We start from the raw sequence: 14448 nt of genomic DNA, 5'->3' as shown, positions 1-14448 counted from the left end.
GTACTTCATAGCCTGTGATGACTTTGATCTGATTAAGGACTTCATGCCAAAAAGAGTACACGCTTCTATTCCTTTCGTTCAATACCTCACATTAACACATGCCTACCAATAAGATAAAAGCACATGCCTACCAATCTTACCTTAAAAAAGGATTTATCTTGCCCTGGAATTTTTTTAAGCAGCCTGTCAACTGTAGATTGGGTCCTAAGATCGAGCCACACTAGGAATCCAAAGACAAACATTGTAAGAGTTAAAGACTGTGTTGCTGACTATTCGACCAACTAAACAAGATCAGGGGCCTGGAACTATAAAGGGACCTCCATAAACTCCATATCAGTACCTGTATGTTTCCCTGACAGGACAAACAGCAGCTCTACTAGGCTGCTTCAGGTTAGGAAAATGGTGGGAGGGGGAGGCTTAACCCCTACTTCCTTGCCCTGCAGTCCCAATCCAAATTGGGCCCATGTGTGCCTGCTATTTAAAGAGAAAAAAGACACTAGGAACTCCATTCACAAAAGTCCCATCATCAAATGTGATTTGGTCCTGAGTCTTGCAAAGCAACCCAAGCCCTGGTGACTTCGCAGTGCTTTTTTTTTGCAATTCCCTTGCATAGGGGCTTCCTGCAGCATTTCTCCAATCCTTACTCAGGATAAATGGTGGGAGGGGGAGGCTTAACCCCTACTTCCTTGCCCTGCAGTCCCAATCCAAATTGGGCCCATGTGTGCCTGCTATTTAAAGAGAAAAAAGACACTAGGAACTCCATTCACAAAACTCCCATCATCAAATGTGATTTGGTCCTGAGTCTCGCAAAACAACCCAAGCCTTGGTGACTTCGCAGTGCTTTATTTTTGCAATGACTTTACATAGGGGCTTCCTGCAGCATTTCTCCAATCCTTACTCAGGATATGGCAGGACAGTTGCTGAGCTAATGTGATTTCTGCACATACTTTGTATTGTATGTCGGAGGAGTGACAGACTGAATTTAGGATTGTGGTGGAAGTAGTCTTTCCTACATTACAGACCTCTTCTTAAGACTTCTATTCCTGATTCCAGTATGATGTTGTGATGAAGCTTTTACTGCAAATAGGCCTTGTCACAGCAAAGATTCTGCACATAACTTACTTAATTTTTCTCCTCTTCATCTATTTTATTCTCCCAAATATTTCAAGGAATTTACATTTGCTTACAGTGGAATTTACCCACTGTCATTTATCAATGTCTATTTTATTGAATTTTGAACTGAATACAGAATAATAATAGATCGGCACATATTCTGAAGACAACATTCTGCTTACCAATAGCATTATACAGAGGCTCTCCAGTTGTCTTGTCCCAAATCACAGTTGTCTCTCTCTGATTGGTAACGCCAATAGCTTAAAAACAAAAGAGAAACACTTCCTAAAATGACATATATTTTAGAAATATTTGGAATGGGCCTTTATTTATTTGTATTTTAATCTATACATTTTCTATTATATCCTTTATTTACAGCTCAAATTCACTGGCTTGCCCCAAAGATGTCTGCATGCATGCATTGGAATTGGCAGGGGAGGGAGGAGAGAAGAGGATACCAGTTTTCTGTTTTGGTTGCTGCTCCTTTCACCAAATGCAGCAAATTCAGAAGCTCTTCCAATTTGGGGTGGGTGGTGGGTGGGGCTGTGAGTGTGTGTGTGTGTGAGAGAGAGAGAGAGGGAGAGAGAGAGAGATTATTCTGTTTTGAATATTAATTTTGCCTCACGTGCCATTTCATGAGGGTATTTTAAAACAAGACAGCTCCTGTATTGCCTCTAGTTCCTGTGCTGGGACATAAGCCTAAACTAATATCTGTGACAGGGTGGGACAGTTAACGCTTATAAAATAAAGAAGAAATACATGCTACTAAAGTGTGACTCAGTCACTGAGGGAAACTAAAAAAAAAAATTGGTGGAAAAATCTGCCTGAGATTGGGGAAGCATCAGGGGTCTGTCATACCAGCTTTGGGTCCCCAGTAGGGAAAAAGACAGGGTACAAATGAAGTAGAAAAGAAGAAGAGATTGGATTTATACCCCACCCTTCACTACCCAAAGGAGTCTCAGAGCGGCTTACAATCCCTTTCCCTTCCCCTCCCCACAATAGACACCCTGTGAGGTAGGTGGGGCTGGAAGAGCTCTTTACAGAAAGGTCCTTGAGAGAAGAGCTCTGACAGAACTATGGCTTGTCCAAGGTCATCCAGCAGCTGCAAGTGAAGGAGTGGGGAATCAAACCCGGTTCTCCCAGATTAGAGTCCGCACACTTAACCACTATTCCAAACTGGCTCTCACTTGAAATGTGGCTACAATAGTTTTATTGCTAATGTTCAGACCTTGTTCCTCTTGACCTCTAGAGTAAGTTCTAGAAATGTTTTAGAAAACATAGTACTACCTTTTATGTTGCCAATGTCTATGTTCAGCTGCTTCAATTTCTCACATGTTTTTTCCACACAATCATAGACAGATTGTAGAATTTCCTTTGCATCTTGTTCTACCCACCTTAAAGAGACCAATAATCAGCATAAACGCAGAACAGATGTTTGAAAGCTAGATTTTACAGCTCATAAAGCTTGCTATACTATCTGTGAAACTGACGATAAATTTTCCATGAACAGCAACTCTAATTTACAGAAAAGTAGAGCGCAGCAAGGATATGATGCTATGGAGTCCCCCCTCCCAAAGCTGTCATTTCCTTTTCCTCTGATTATTTTAGGAGACATGTGAAACTATAATATGACTGTATGAATTCCTCCTACTGTACATTTTTCCCATTGGAACAAGTCTCCAAACCAGTCTTATACTCTTATAAGCTATTCCACTGATCTCAATGGAATCACATATAGGGTGGGATCCCAAGGTAAAGCTTACAGAAGATAGCAAAGCAGATCTTTCCCCACCTTCTACTTTGCCCAACGTGCACTGTGATCTCCTTGGAGGCTCTGGGTAGTATTATGAACAAAACATTCTGCTTTACTGTTGCAATGAGGAAGGAGAAGTCGGTGAAACCATTCCCTCCTTCTCCTTCCTCCACTAGTGGAAAGTTTGCTCATGTATGGGCAGCAGAGGAAGCAGGATTTTTAAGATATGCAAAAGTTGTCTAAAAGAAGGGTAAGGTTGAGAAAGAACTGCTCCATCAATTCCCTCCATTAACTTTTTTGTTGATTCATCCCATTTCACTCACACGCTGACAACTATACAAGAATACAACAGGAAAGTTCATACCCTTCCTTAGGGAACTTCTGTTTTAATTCCACTTGATGGTAACTCAGCAGCTCAGCAGTGTTCGCATTAAAGATCTGCAAACATGATGTCAAAGAGAGAGAGAGAGAGTCACCAAACCTGTTTGGAAAGCCATAGGGAGTGGTAGACAAAAGAAAACTTGGCACCCAGTCTAAAATGCAGTCACTTGGAAGCATTCCAGTAAGGTTGATGACCTTAAAGTCCAGGTTATCTAAGAAAATATTTGATTAGTTGATAGCACTAACAAAAGGTAATTTTATACATAACAGAAAATCAATCATGTTGTGAAAATGCTTAACTTTGAAAAGGAGAAACAAGCTATATTTTGCTCTACATTGCTGTAAAAGAGAAACACCCCTAAATACACATCTTTTGAGAAATCATCATGAGCAGGAACTTCTGGAACATGAGTCAATCTATGGCTTTTGCAACTATAGGAAGGGATTTTGGAACAATATGAAAGGACAATTAACAAGCAAACATTTTCTGGAGCCCAAACTAAGGAGGATTACTGACAAGAAAGGATTAAGCAGACCTCACCCATATCATCACAAAAAAAGGGATGAGGGAAGAAGAAAAAGGGGTAGGGCTAAGAAAGACAGATAAATTTAAGGAAATGTAATGTCGTATAGAGTAAAACATTAAAAACTGAACTAAGATTGAGTGTATAGATAGAGATCTCCCTAGAGATTTTTAAAAAATTAAACTGGAGTATCAATGATACAATGGAGACCAGCTGAGCTCTGAGCAGGAGCAGGAGAGAGAGCTGTGAGAGAGGTGAGTGGGTTTCTTTTACTTGCTTTCAGCTGAGAGAATTCAGCTAAGGATATTTTGTGGGAAAACTGTGTTTAGCAGTGTGTGGAAGCACTTAGAGTTCTTGCAGAGTCCTGGCTGATTGAGTGTGGGAGAGGAACGGGCACTGTTTGACTGGGATTGCCTGTAATTGAGAGGAAGTGGAAGGGGCATTGTTTTGCCTGTGATTGAGTGCCTGGGTGAATTTGAATTTGAATAGCTGCTGCCTGACCTCTGCTGGGGGAGGCCTCTATTTAAGGAAGCACCTTGCCAGAGGCAGAGGAGACCAGCTGAGCTCTGAGCAGGAGCAGGAGAGAGAGCTGTGAGAGAGGTGAGTGGGTTTCTTTTACTTGCTTTCAGCTGAGAGAATTCAGCTAAGGATATTTTGTGGGAAAACTGTGTTTAGCAGTGTGTGGAAGCACTTAGAGTTCTTGCAGAGTCCTGGCTGATTGAGTGTGGGAGAGGAACGGGCATTGTTTGACTGGGATTGCCTGTAATTGAGAGGAAGTGGAAGGGGCATTGTTTTGCCTGTGATTGAGTGCCTGGGTGAATTTGAATTTGAATAGCTGCTGCCTGACCTCTGCTGGGGGAGGCCTCTATTTAAGGAAGCACCTTGGCAGAGGCACGAGCCTCTGGCACGAGCCGAAGGGTGAGCTAAAGGGCTCTTTGCCTGTGGCTCTTAGCCTAGGGACTCTTAGACTAGGGGCGCTGTAAGAAGCCCAAAAAGAGCCAGAAAGACAAGGCCCTAGGCTCTTTGTCTTTCCCGTAAAATAATTTGACTTGATAACAAAACCCACATAAATACCAAGGGTTTAAAAGGGGGATTATATTTATTTATTTTAAAAGAATTATGAAGCCAGAATGCCAGCAGGGGGTTGGGGGCTATCCAGTGTTTTGCACGGAGTGTCACATGTATGACTATCTGCCCACTGGGCAGAAGTCTTGGGTGTGTCCTCGGTGCAAGGAGCTCCTGGTTCTCAGGGAACGTGTGTGCTCCCTTGAGGCCAAGGTGGCTGACCTGGAGAAGCAGAGACAGTCAGCTAGGCACACAGAAAAGACTCTCGGGGACTTGTTAGCTTCGTCCCACTCTGGATCTGGCAGCCCCGCTGCTGTCAGGGAGCATGAGGGTCTAGGGGAAACAGGGCACCATGCTGAGGATAAGGGGAATGTGCCCTCAGAAGGGACCTCTTCCCCAGCTGGTGAGCGGCTCTCCTTTTGCACCAAGGAACCATCCCTGAGCAGGGTGGGAGGGGGGCTCTTGGTAGTGGGTGATTCGATCCTTAGGCAGGTAGACAGCTGGGTGGCGAACCCGCGTACTGACCGTATGGTGACTTGCCTGCCTGGTGCGAAGGTAGCGGACATTACGCGTGTTTTAGATAGGCTGGTAGATAGTGCTGGGGAGGAGCCAGTGGTCGTGGTGCATGTCGGCACCAACGATGTGGGGAAATGCAGTCGTGAGGTCCTGGAGGAGAAATTTAGGCTGCTGGGCAGGAAACTTAGGTCCAGGACCTCCAAGGTAGCCTTCTCAGAAGTGTTACCTGTTCCACGCGCAGGGCCGGAGAGACAGGCAGAGATCAGGAGTCTCAATGCGTGGATGAGACGATGGTGTAGGGGGGAAGGGTTCAGGTTTGTTAGGCACTGGGATACTTTTTGGAACAAGAGGGAGCTGTACAGGCGAGACGGTCTCCACTTGTCCCGAGAAGGAACCAGGCTGCTGGCACTTAAAATCAAAAAGGTGGCAGAGCAGCTTTTAAACTGAATATTGGGGGAAAGCCGACAGGAGATGAAAAGTCTCTGGTTCGGGTTGGCTCATCTGAGAGAGGTGAGGGGGTACCGGTTGCTTTTCTACAGGGAGGTGGATTGAAATTGTCCACAGAGGCCATGGCTGGTGACATGGACTGCCGGACAACGACTCGAGATAGCAAGAGGAAGGATGCAGGCTTAACTTGTAAGGGAAATTACAGCTGTTTCTATACAAATGCTAGAAGTGTCCGAGGTAAAATCGGGGAGTTGGAGTGCTTGGTGTCGGAGGGAAAAATAGACATTGTGGGTATTTCTGAAACTTGGTGGGATGAGGAAAATCAGTGGGACACAGTGATTCCCGGTTATATATTATATCGGAAGGATAGGGGGGGAAGGGTTGGAGGTGGGGTAGCTCTGTATGTCAGAGAGGGTATAAAGTCTAGAAAGATTGAGAGGCTAAGTGAATTGGATTCGCTTCTGGAAGTTCTATGGGTTGAAATAGGGGGGCCAAAAGGAAACTTAACACTGGGAGTTTGTTATCGCCCACCAGATCAAAAGATAGAGGAGGATTATAAAATGATGAATGCCTTAAAGATAGCAACTAGACAAAAACACTGTGTAATAATAGGTGATTTTAACTACCCACACATTGATTGGGTCAATATGTGTTCTAGTCGGGAAAAAGAGATTGAGTTTCTAGACACTCTAAATGACTGTGCTATGGAGCAGATGGTCACGGAACCTACCAGGGGAGAGGCGATCCTTGATTTGGTCCTAAGTAACACTCAAGACCTGGTGAGAGATGTAAAAGTGATTGCACCGCTTGGAAACAGTGATCATAATGTTGTTGAGTTCATCATTTGTACAAATAGAGAATTGGCCAAAAAGACTCACACAACCATTTTTAACTTTAAAAGGGGTAATTTCTCTGATATGAGGGGACACGTGGGGAGGAAACTGAAAGGAAAAGTAGAAAGGGTCAAAACAATTGGGGAAGCTTGGGATCTATTTAAAACTACGATCCTAGAAGCTCAAAAAATATATATTCCGCAGGTTAGGAAAGGCACAAACAGGTATAGGAAAAAGCCTGCATGGTTAACAAACAGAGTAATGGAGGCTGTAAAAAGTAAAAAGAATTCCTTTAAGCAGTGGAAAGCTAGTCACAGTGAGGCTGATAAAACGGAACACAGGCTATGGCAAATAAAATGCAAGTCTGAGGTCAGGCAGGCAAAAAGGGAATATGAGGAGCATATAGCAAAAAACGTAAAAACCAACAATAAAACTTTCTTCAAATACATTAGAAACAGGAAACCAGCCAGGGAGGCAGTGGGGCCCTTGGACGACCAAGGGGTAAAAGGAGTATTGAAGGATGATAGGGAAATGGCTGAGAAGCTAAATGCATTTTTTGCCTCCGTCTTCACTGTGGAAGATGAGAAGTGCTTGCCCACTCCAGAACCACTGATTTCAGGAGGGGTGTTGGAAGACCTGAGTCAGATTGAGGTGATGAGAGAGGAGGTCCTAAAACTGATAGACAACTTAAAAACTGAAAAATCACCAGGCCCAGATGGCATACATCCGAGAGTTCTGAAAGAACTCAAATGTGAACTTGTAGATCTCCTGACAAAGATATGTAATCTTTCCTTAAAATCTGCCTCCATTCCTGAGGATTGGAAGGTAGCTAATGTCACTCCCATCTTTAAAAAGGGTTCCAGAGGAGATCCGGGAAATTACAGGCCAGTCAGTCTGACGTCGATACCGGGTAAATTGGTGGAAACCATTATTAAGGAAAGAATTAGTAGGCACATAGATGAACAAAACCTATTGAGGCAGACTCAGCACGGTTTCTGTAAGGGAAGATCTTGTCTCACTAACCTGTTAGTGTTCTTTGAGGGGGTGAACAAACATGTGGACAAGGGGGATCCAATAGATATTATTTACCTTGACTTCCAGAAAGCTTTTGATAAAGTTCCTCATCAAAGGCTCCTAAGTAAGCTCAAAAATCATGGGATAGAAGGACAAGTCCTTTTATGGATCAAAAACTGGCTAGTTCATAGAAAACAGAGAGTGAGTGTAGGTGGGCAATTTTCTCAGTGGAGGGTGGTAAGCAGTGGGGTACCGCAGGGATCAGTACTTGGTCCACTGCTTTTTAACTTGTTCATTAATGATTTGGAGATGGGAGTAAGCAGTGAAGTGGCTAAATTTGCGGATGATACAAAGTTGTTCAGGGTGGTGAAAACCAGTGAGGATTGTGAGGCACTCCAAGGGGATCTGTCAAGGATGGGCGAGTGGGCGTCAACATGGCAAATGGGGTTCAATGTGGCCAAGTGCAAGGTGATGCACATTGGAGCCAAAAATCCTAAATATAAATACACATTGATGGGGTCTGAACTGGCAGAGACTGAGCAAGAGAGAGATCTTGGAGTTGTAGTGGATAACTCACTGAAAATGTCGAGACAGTGTGTGACTGCAATAAAGAAGGCCAATGCTATGCTGGGGATTATTAGGAAGGGTATTGAAAACAGATCAGCCAATATAATAATGCCCCTATATAAATCAATGGTGAGACCTCATTTGGAATACTGTGTGCAGTTCTGGTCACCACACCTTAAAAAGGATATTATAGCTTTGGAAAAAGTGCAGAAAAGGGCAACTCGAATGATAAAAGGGTTGGAACACTTTCCCTATGAGGAAAGGTTAAAGCGCTTAGGGCTCTTTAGCTTGGAGAAAAGACGACTGAGGGGTGACATGATCGAGGTTTATAAGATTATGCATGGGAAAGAGCAGGTAGAGAAAGAGGTACTTTTCTCCCTTTCTCACAATACAAGAACTCGTGGGCACTCCATGAAACTGCAGAGCGGTCGGGTTAGAATGGATAAAAGGAAGTACTTCTTCACCCAAAGAGTGATTAACACTTGGAATTCACTGCCACAGGAAGTGGTGGGTGCTACAAGCATGGATGGCTTCAAAAGGGAATTAGATAAGCATATGGAGCAGAGGTCCATCAGTGGCTATTAGCCACAAGGTATAGCTAGGGGCTCTGGGGCAAGTGATGCTCTGTCTTCTTGGTGCTTGGGGGGGGTCAACAGTGGGAGGGCTTCTAATGTCCTGGCCCCACTGCTGGACCTCCTGATGGCACTGGTATTTCTGGCCACTGTGTGACACAGAGTGTTGGACTGGATGGGCCTTTGGCCTGATCCAACATTGGCGTCTCTTATGTTCTTATGTTCTTAATGATCTGATACAGCTAAAAACAGACAAAGGCATTTAACAGTTTTACCAATTCTTTATACAATAATATCTAATTGCTTTTAAAGGAAAGCAACAAATACCTGAATTATTTCAACTTCGACTCAACTCAACTCTTACTACCAGAGTGCAGACATTCTTCAGTCTAAAGTCATGAAAAAGATCATTGTGGCAAAATTCTTACTAGCAGGCCAATTCAAAAGTGACGTTAATCTTGGAAAGTAATCTCCATATTCTGGCTCTTTTCCTTCACCACTGCACCATCCATATAATTTATTTCAAGGATGCTCTAAGCTGATCCTACATTGAACAGGCGGGTTGGACTAGATGGCCCCTTCCAACTATGTGGGAAAAAATGCTAATGTTTCTTTTCTCTCAGTTTTTTTAAAAATTAGCCCATTCCACGACTGGTTTCATCATAATTTTCTTTATCAAATCTATTTCTTTACAACATTTAGTCTAAAAGAACACTGTGAGGTAAAAGCTCCCCTGGCCTCCCTTCAAGGATTCATGTGAATAGTAATGGGCCTAGGTCATTCTGCAGGTGTTACTAATGGGTTCCTTGGCCTATACAGCTCTTACCAACTTCAAGGCCAGAGATGAAGGTGACGTGATTAATTTCTCATGAGAACTTGCTGCCCGTGAAGGGGGGGGGGGAGAGTCAGGGGTGATGACGTAATCTTCTAGAGTATTTCTGGAGAATGTGTTCTATTTGGATGTCATCCTCACCTGATGTTGTTGGGTCAAAAACTATAATTTAGCTAAGGCCTAGAAGAAGAGAGGCTAGCTGAGATCCTGATGGACTAAAGACTTGAACTATGACCTGCTTGGATTGCAATTGCTAGTAATGTAGAGAATTGCTGAGCTTTAGCCTTGACTTTAAAACTTAAGGTTTGTGCCATCTTGTTTTATTTTATTTTTTTATTGAACACTTTTATTATTGGAATACTGTAACATGTTCAACATTAAAACATTCTATTCGTCACATACCCCTTTCAGTTTCCCCCTCCCTCTCCTCTGGCTTCCCACAGTGATCCCACCCCCTCCACTGACTTCTTCCCTTCTTGTTTTCTTATCTCTAAACACCAACAATTAAAATTAATCAGTAACTGTTTCATCAATATATCTCTTATCTATATCAGCTATTTCGGAGTCTCTTTCTCCATCCTTAGAAGTTATCAAAGCAAAATAGATTATTCTTCACATCCCAATCTTTCTCCAGATATTCTTTAAAGTCCATCCAATCAGCCATAAATTCCTCTGGAACCTCGTTGTTCAGTTTCCTTGTCAATTTGTCCATTTCAGCTATAAAAAGCAACTTTTTAATCTATTCCCAGATTTCAGGTACTTTTTCTTGTTTCCAAGATTGAGCAAAAGTCATTCTGTGCCATCTTGCTTTAGAGTAAATGTTGCTCCATTGTTTTAGAGTAATGTGTTGGCTGCTTAGTGAGCTTTTCTAATTGATTAAATTTCAAATAAATTTGTAAATCCTTTTTTTTTAAAAAAAACAACCCACTAACGGCCAGGTTACTTGTGTGCAACTACCCTGGGGACTCACGGAGTTCAGGTTTGAGCCCCTTAACAAACACCATAATATGTTTATGGGTTTTCAGTTAAGGTAGGCAAGCGGGAAAGGCTTCCAAGGCTGGAATCAACAGGAGTATACTCATGAGTGTTTCTAAAGCAGAGATATTTCCAAATATCCCTAAAGCACAAGAGAACAAGGAATTCTAACATTTGTTAATTATTGCCCAGGGGTGCATTGAACTTATTCAGCTCCAGTTCTAGTACATTAACTATTAAAAAAAATGAACAAGTGCTAAATCCAATACTGTACTCAGGCCATCATATTTCCTGTATAATGCTTTGTAACACTTTGTGTATACTGCCAATACACATACTACCATAAAGAAACATTTCACATCCAAAAGGGGAAAACACACAGAAATTAAGTTACTTTGCAATCTCTACCATCAGAGAAGTTGAGGAAAAATGGGGGAAGAATGGTAAACAAGTATTAAAAGTAATAACAAAATGGATATCACACCAAAGGCTAACTTGATGTTTGTATCTGAAGAAGTGTGCATGCACATGAAAACTTATACTTTGAATAAAACTTTGTGGGTCTTCAAAGTGCCACTGGACTCAAACTTTCTTTTCATGTCTGAGGAGTCATCAAGATGTTTGCAAGCGTAGGATGAGAACTTTTTGTTTCCCTCCAGAATTCATATAAACCTCCTGTTGCACTGGAATCCCAGAAGGAAGACTCCTACTTCCTAAAGCACATGCTTAAATAAGAGTTTCCTACCAATTCTGGTAGCTTGATGTTCTAGGTATTTAAAAAGCAGCAGAACCTTCATACGGACAGACTGTATGACAAATTACTCATTGCACAATGTTGAACGTAGCACGTGTGGAAAGTCTACCTAAGGTAATATGTGCAGGTGCAGATGGAATTAGGCTGCGGTCTCACACACTAAATAACTTTCTATTAACTTTCAATGCGCTTTCCAACTGGATTTTGCCAGTCCACACATCCAGTTGGAAAGTGCACTGAAAGTAGATTATTTAGTGTGACCACAGCCTTAAGTGTTTCTGTCTCATAATCTGCATTGTAGAAGAAGAAGAGATTGGATTTATACCCCGGCCTTCACTACCCAAAGGTGTCTCAGAGTGGCTTACAAACTCCTTTCCCTTCCCCTCCCCACAGCAGACACCCTGTGAGGTAGGTGGGGCTGAGAGAGCTCTTGACAGAAACTGCTCTTTTTCAAGAACAGCTCTGATCAGAACTACAGTTTGCCCAAGGTCATTCAGCCAGGTGCAAGTGGATGAGTGGGGAATCAAACCCGGTTCTCCCAGATTAGAGTCCGCGCACTAAACCACTACACGAAACTGGCTCACTCTTGCTTCTTACTCATTCTCCTTATCTGCAACACGGTTCTGTTGCAACAACAGGGACTTTGAACAGCCCCATACCCTTATAATCTTTCACAATCCTTTGTACAACACATTCCTGGACTTTAGCCAGAGGTTGGAGTGCTGGCCTAGGATCCTACAGAACCAGGATAGAATCCCCACTCTGACCCAGAGGCTTGTGACCTTAGCATCGTCACACATTATCAGTCTAACCTAACTCATAGGGCTGTTTTGGGAAGGATGAAATGGAGAAGGGGAGAAAAATGCTGTAAGCCATTTTGGTTCCCCATTGAGGAGAAAAGCAGGGCATACAGAAATAAATTGTATTGTTCTAGTTCAAGCAAGGGTGACATTTAAAGTAAGCTTTTGACCAGTGTGTGCTCATCCAAGAGCCTGATTGGGGAAATATTAATTTGTAGTGGCAGCCACCTAGACTCCAACTTGCTCCATACAAAGGCAGTCAATGTACAAAACCCCAGTATACAAAATCTGCATCTTCTTGTATATCAACAACAGCTACAGAGATCTCCAACAACTGCTGTGTATTCTGATCTTACATGAAAGTAACTGTTCTGTGAAACACACAAAGCAAATCTGAGCAGGTCTACTTAGAGTCTTACTCATGTTTGTTCAATGGAGATTACTCTGAGGAAAGTGTTCTTAGGATAGCACAGTTATTCTGTAGTAAATTTCTTTCTTACTTTTTGCCATCAAGTTGCAGCCGACTTATGGCGACCCTGTAGGGTTTTCAAGGCAAGAAATGTTCAGAGCTGGTTTGCGATTATCTTCCTTTGTGTAGCAACCCTGGTATTCCTTGGTGGTCTCCCATCCAAATACCATGGCTGACCCTGCTTAGTTTCCAGAATCTCTTGGAGGAAATAGGGTACTGCAGTCATAGATTTGTATTAAACAGGTTATTTAAACAGGATACAAGGTTCTGGTAAATACAGGGCAACATTTCTTGCATGCCACAGGCACCTTTATCTTCATCAATCTCAACACCAAAAGGCATTAAAGATCTGACAACTACAACTATGCAGCCTCTGTTAGTTTCTGATGACAATAATGTAAGTTATACTAGAACTTCCTGGTAGTCCTGGTTCAGCACTCAACAGAACCTGTAGCCTAAGGAGGCAGGGTGATTTTATATTTCTGTTGCTTTCCTCAGTATGGCACATATTAACCACTAAAACAGCTCCATGAAAGCTACCAGAGACCTGGCAAGGGCAATGCATGGCTTGGAAGGATCAGAAATATTCACTGCGCTGGAGAACCAGCCCACCCCCGTTCGTCACACCCTAGACCCGAAGATAAGGGTCAAACGAGAGGCCTTCCCAACGCAGTCCTCAGCCTCTCGCAGAATCTAAACCCTAGGAGGAGGAGATATGAGACGCCAGCCAGTTGCTGTCACTGAAGGGAAAGAGTTTTCCCCTCCTCCCAAAGACAGTTCACTTCTGCACACCCAGCGCCCCCCAGGACACCAGTCACAGCGTAAGGGAGGCAAAGGGGATCAGCATTAATTGCATGGACAACACACGCTTTACAGAAACGTATTGTCGCAGCGAGGCTCGAAGGCAGCCTGGGCACACCATCCTCAAACTCTGACGGGCGAGATCCTCTGCACCTGCTAATAGCACTTCACACCTGTTCTTGCTTCACGCGTTCCAAAATTCAGCCCCGAAGGCAGCTGCCATGGCTAGCGCATGCCCAACTGCCTCACCACCCTCTGCCCCCAGCTGCGTCCTCTCATCAAGGGCAACCTCCCCCCTTCTCCCGGGAGCGTCTGCTTTCTCTCACGCTTACCAAGAAGCGCGAAGAGCTGGTCCCTTGATCGATGGACCCCACCAGCGGGCCCATCGTCCCTCTCTGGAAAGCCGCTGCCATGGAGAGGCTCCGTCCGCGCGACTCCTGGCCTGTCTCCTAGGCGACCCTGACAGAGCAGGAAATGAGGAAGAGAACCCTGAAGCCGGCACACTGCCCGACCCTCTTCACGCCATAAAGCGGCGCGTGCCCTCCCGGATTAGAAACCGGGGGCGGGGAGGGGGCGGGGAGGGGGAGCTGCCCAACACGCGGCCTCTTGGCCGCCAATCGGCGTGCGGATAGCAGGAGGAAAAGGCGGGGCTTCCCGAGGGCTGTAGGAGACGGACCGGAGAACCCGAGTGAAGCGACGGGCGGGGGTGAATTTAGAGTGTCATCATGTCTCCCAAGCTATTGTTGGCTGGTGTCTGGTTGGCATCTATATCATTCTACTTGCTGTTGCTGTCACAAGAATGTGGAACTTTAAGGGGGGGCAGGTGGATGACGGCACAAGTGACGCAAGGAGACTGGCTTTAGATGCGGAGGGACACGCAGATCGTGAAGGGTCCCCCGCCCATCCTGTTACTCTCTATTGTGAGGCAATCGCAGTAAACGGCCTGTAGGACTCTGAGAGCTGTAAGTCTCTCTCTGCCATAAGCTGACACAAAGGATGCTGAGAGTTACATTCCACAACTGAGGATACATC

The 14448-nt window shown here is 44.0% G+C and overlaps 1 protein-coding gene across 1 annotated transcript in view; it reads right to left on the bottom strand.

Annotated features, from left to right (window-relative positions):
* GK (glycerol kinase) overlaps positions 1-13947 on the bottom strand; it is a 41179-nt gene extending 27232 nt beyond the window's left edge. The window contains exons 1-5 of the mRNA XM_015410620.1: positions 13749-13947; positions 3231-3304; positions 2401-2507; positions 1296-1373; positions 141-220 (exon numbers count right to left, since the gene is read on the bottom strand). Coding sequence (XP_015266106.1) covers positions 141-220; positions 1296-1373; positions 2401-2507; positions 3231-3304; positions 13749-13829 — 420 coding nt within the window. The 5' untranslated portion in view covers positions 13830-13947. The remainder of the gene's footprint in view (positions 1-140; positions 221-1295; positions 1374-2400; positions 2508-3230; positions 3305-13748) is intronic.
* Positions 13948-14448: the final 501 nt, after the last annotated feature.

The sequence above is a fragment of the Gekko japonicus genome, unplaced genomic scaffold (assembly GCF_001447785.1).
Source record: "Gekko japonicus isolate JY-2015 unplaced genomic scaffold, Gekko_japonicus_V1.1 scaffold4245, whole genome shotgun sequence".
NCBI classification, from domain to species: domain Eukaryota; kingdom Metazoa; phylum Chordata; class Lepidosauria; order Squamata; family Gekkonidae; genus Gekko; species Gekko japonicus.
Note: the sequence above shows the minus strand (reverse complement) of the source record. Positions and strands in the feature narration are given on the sequence as shown.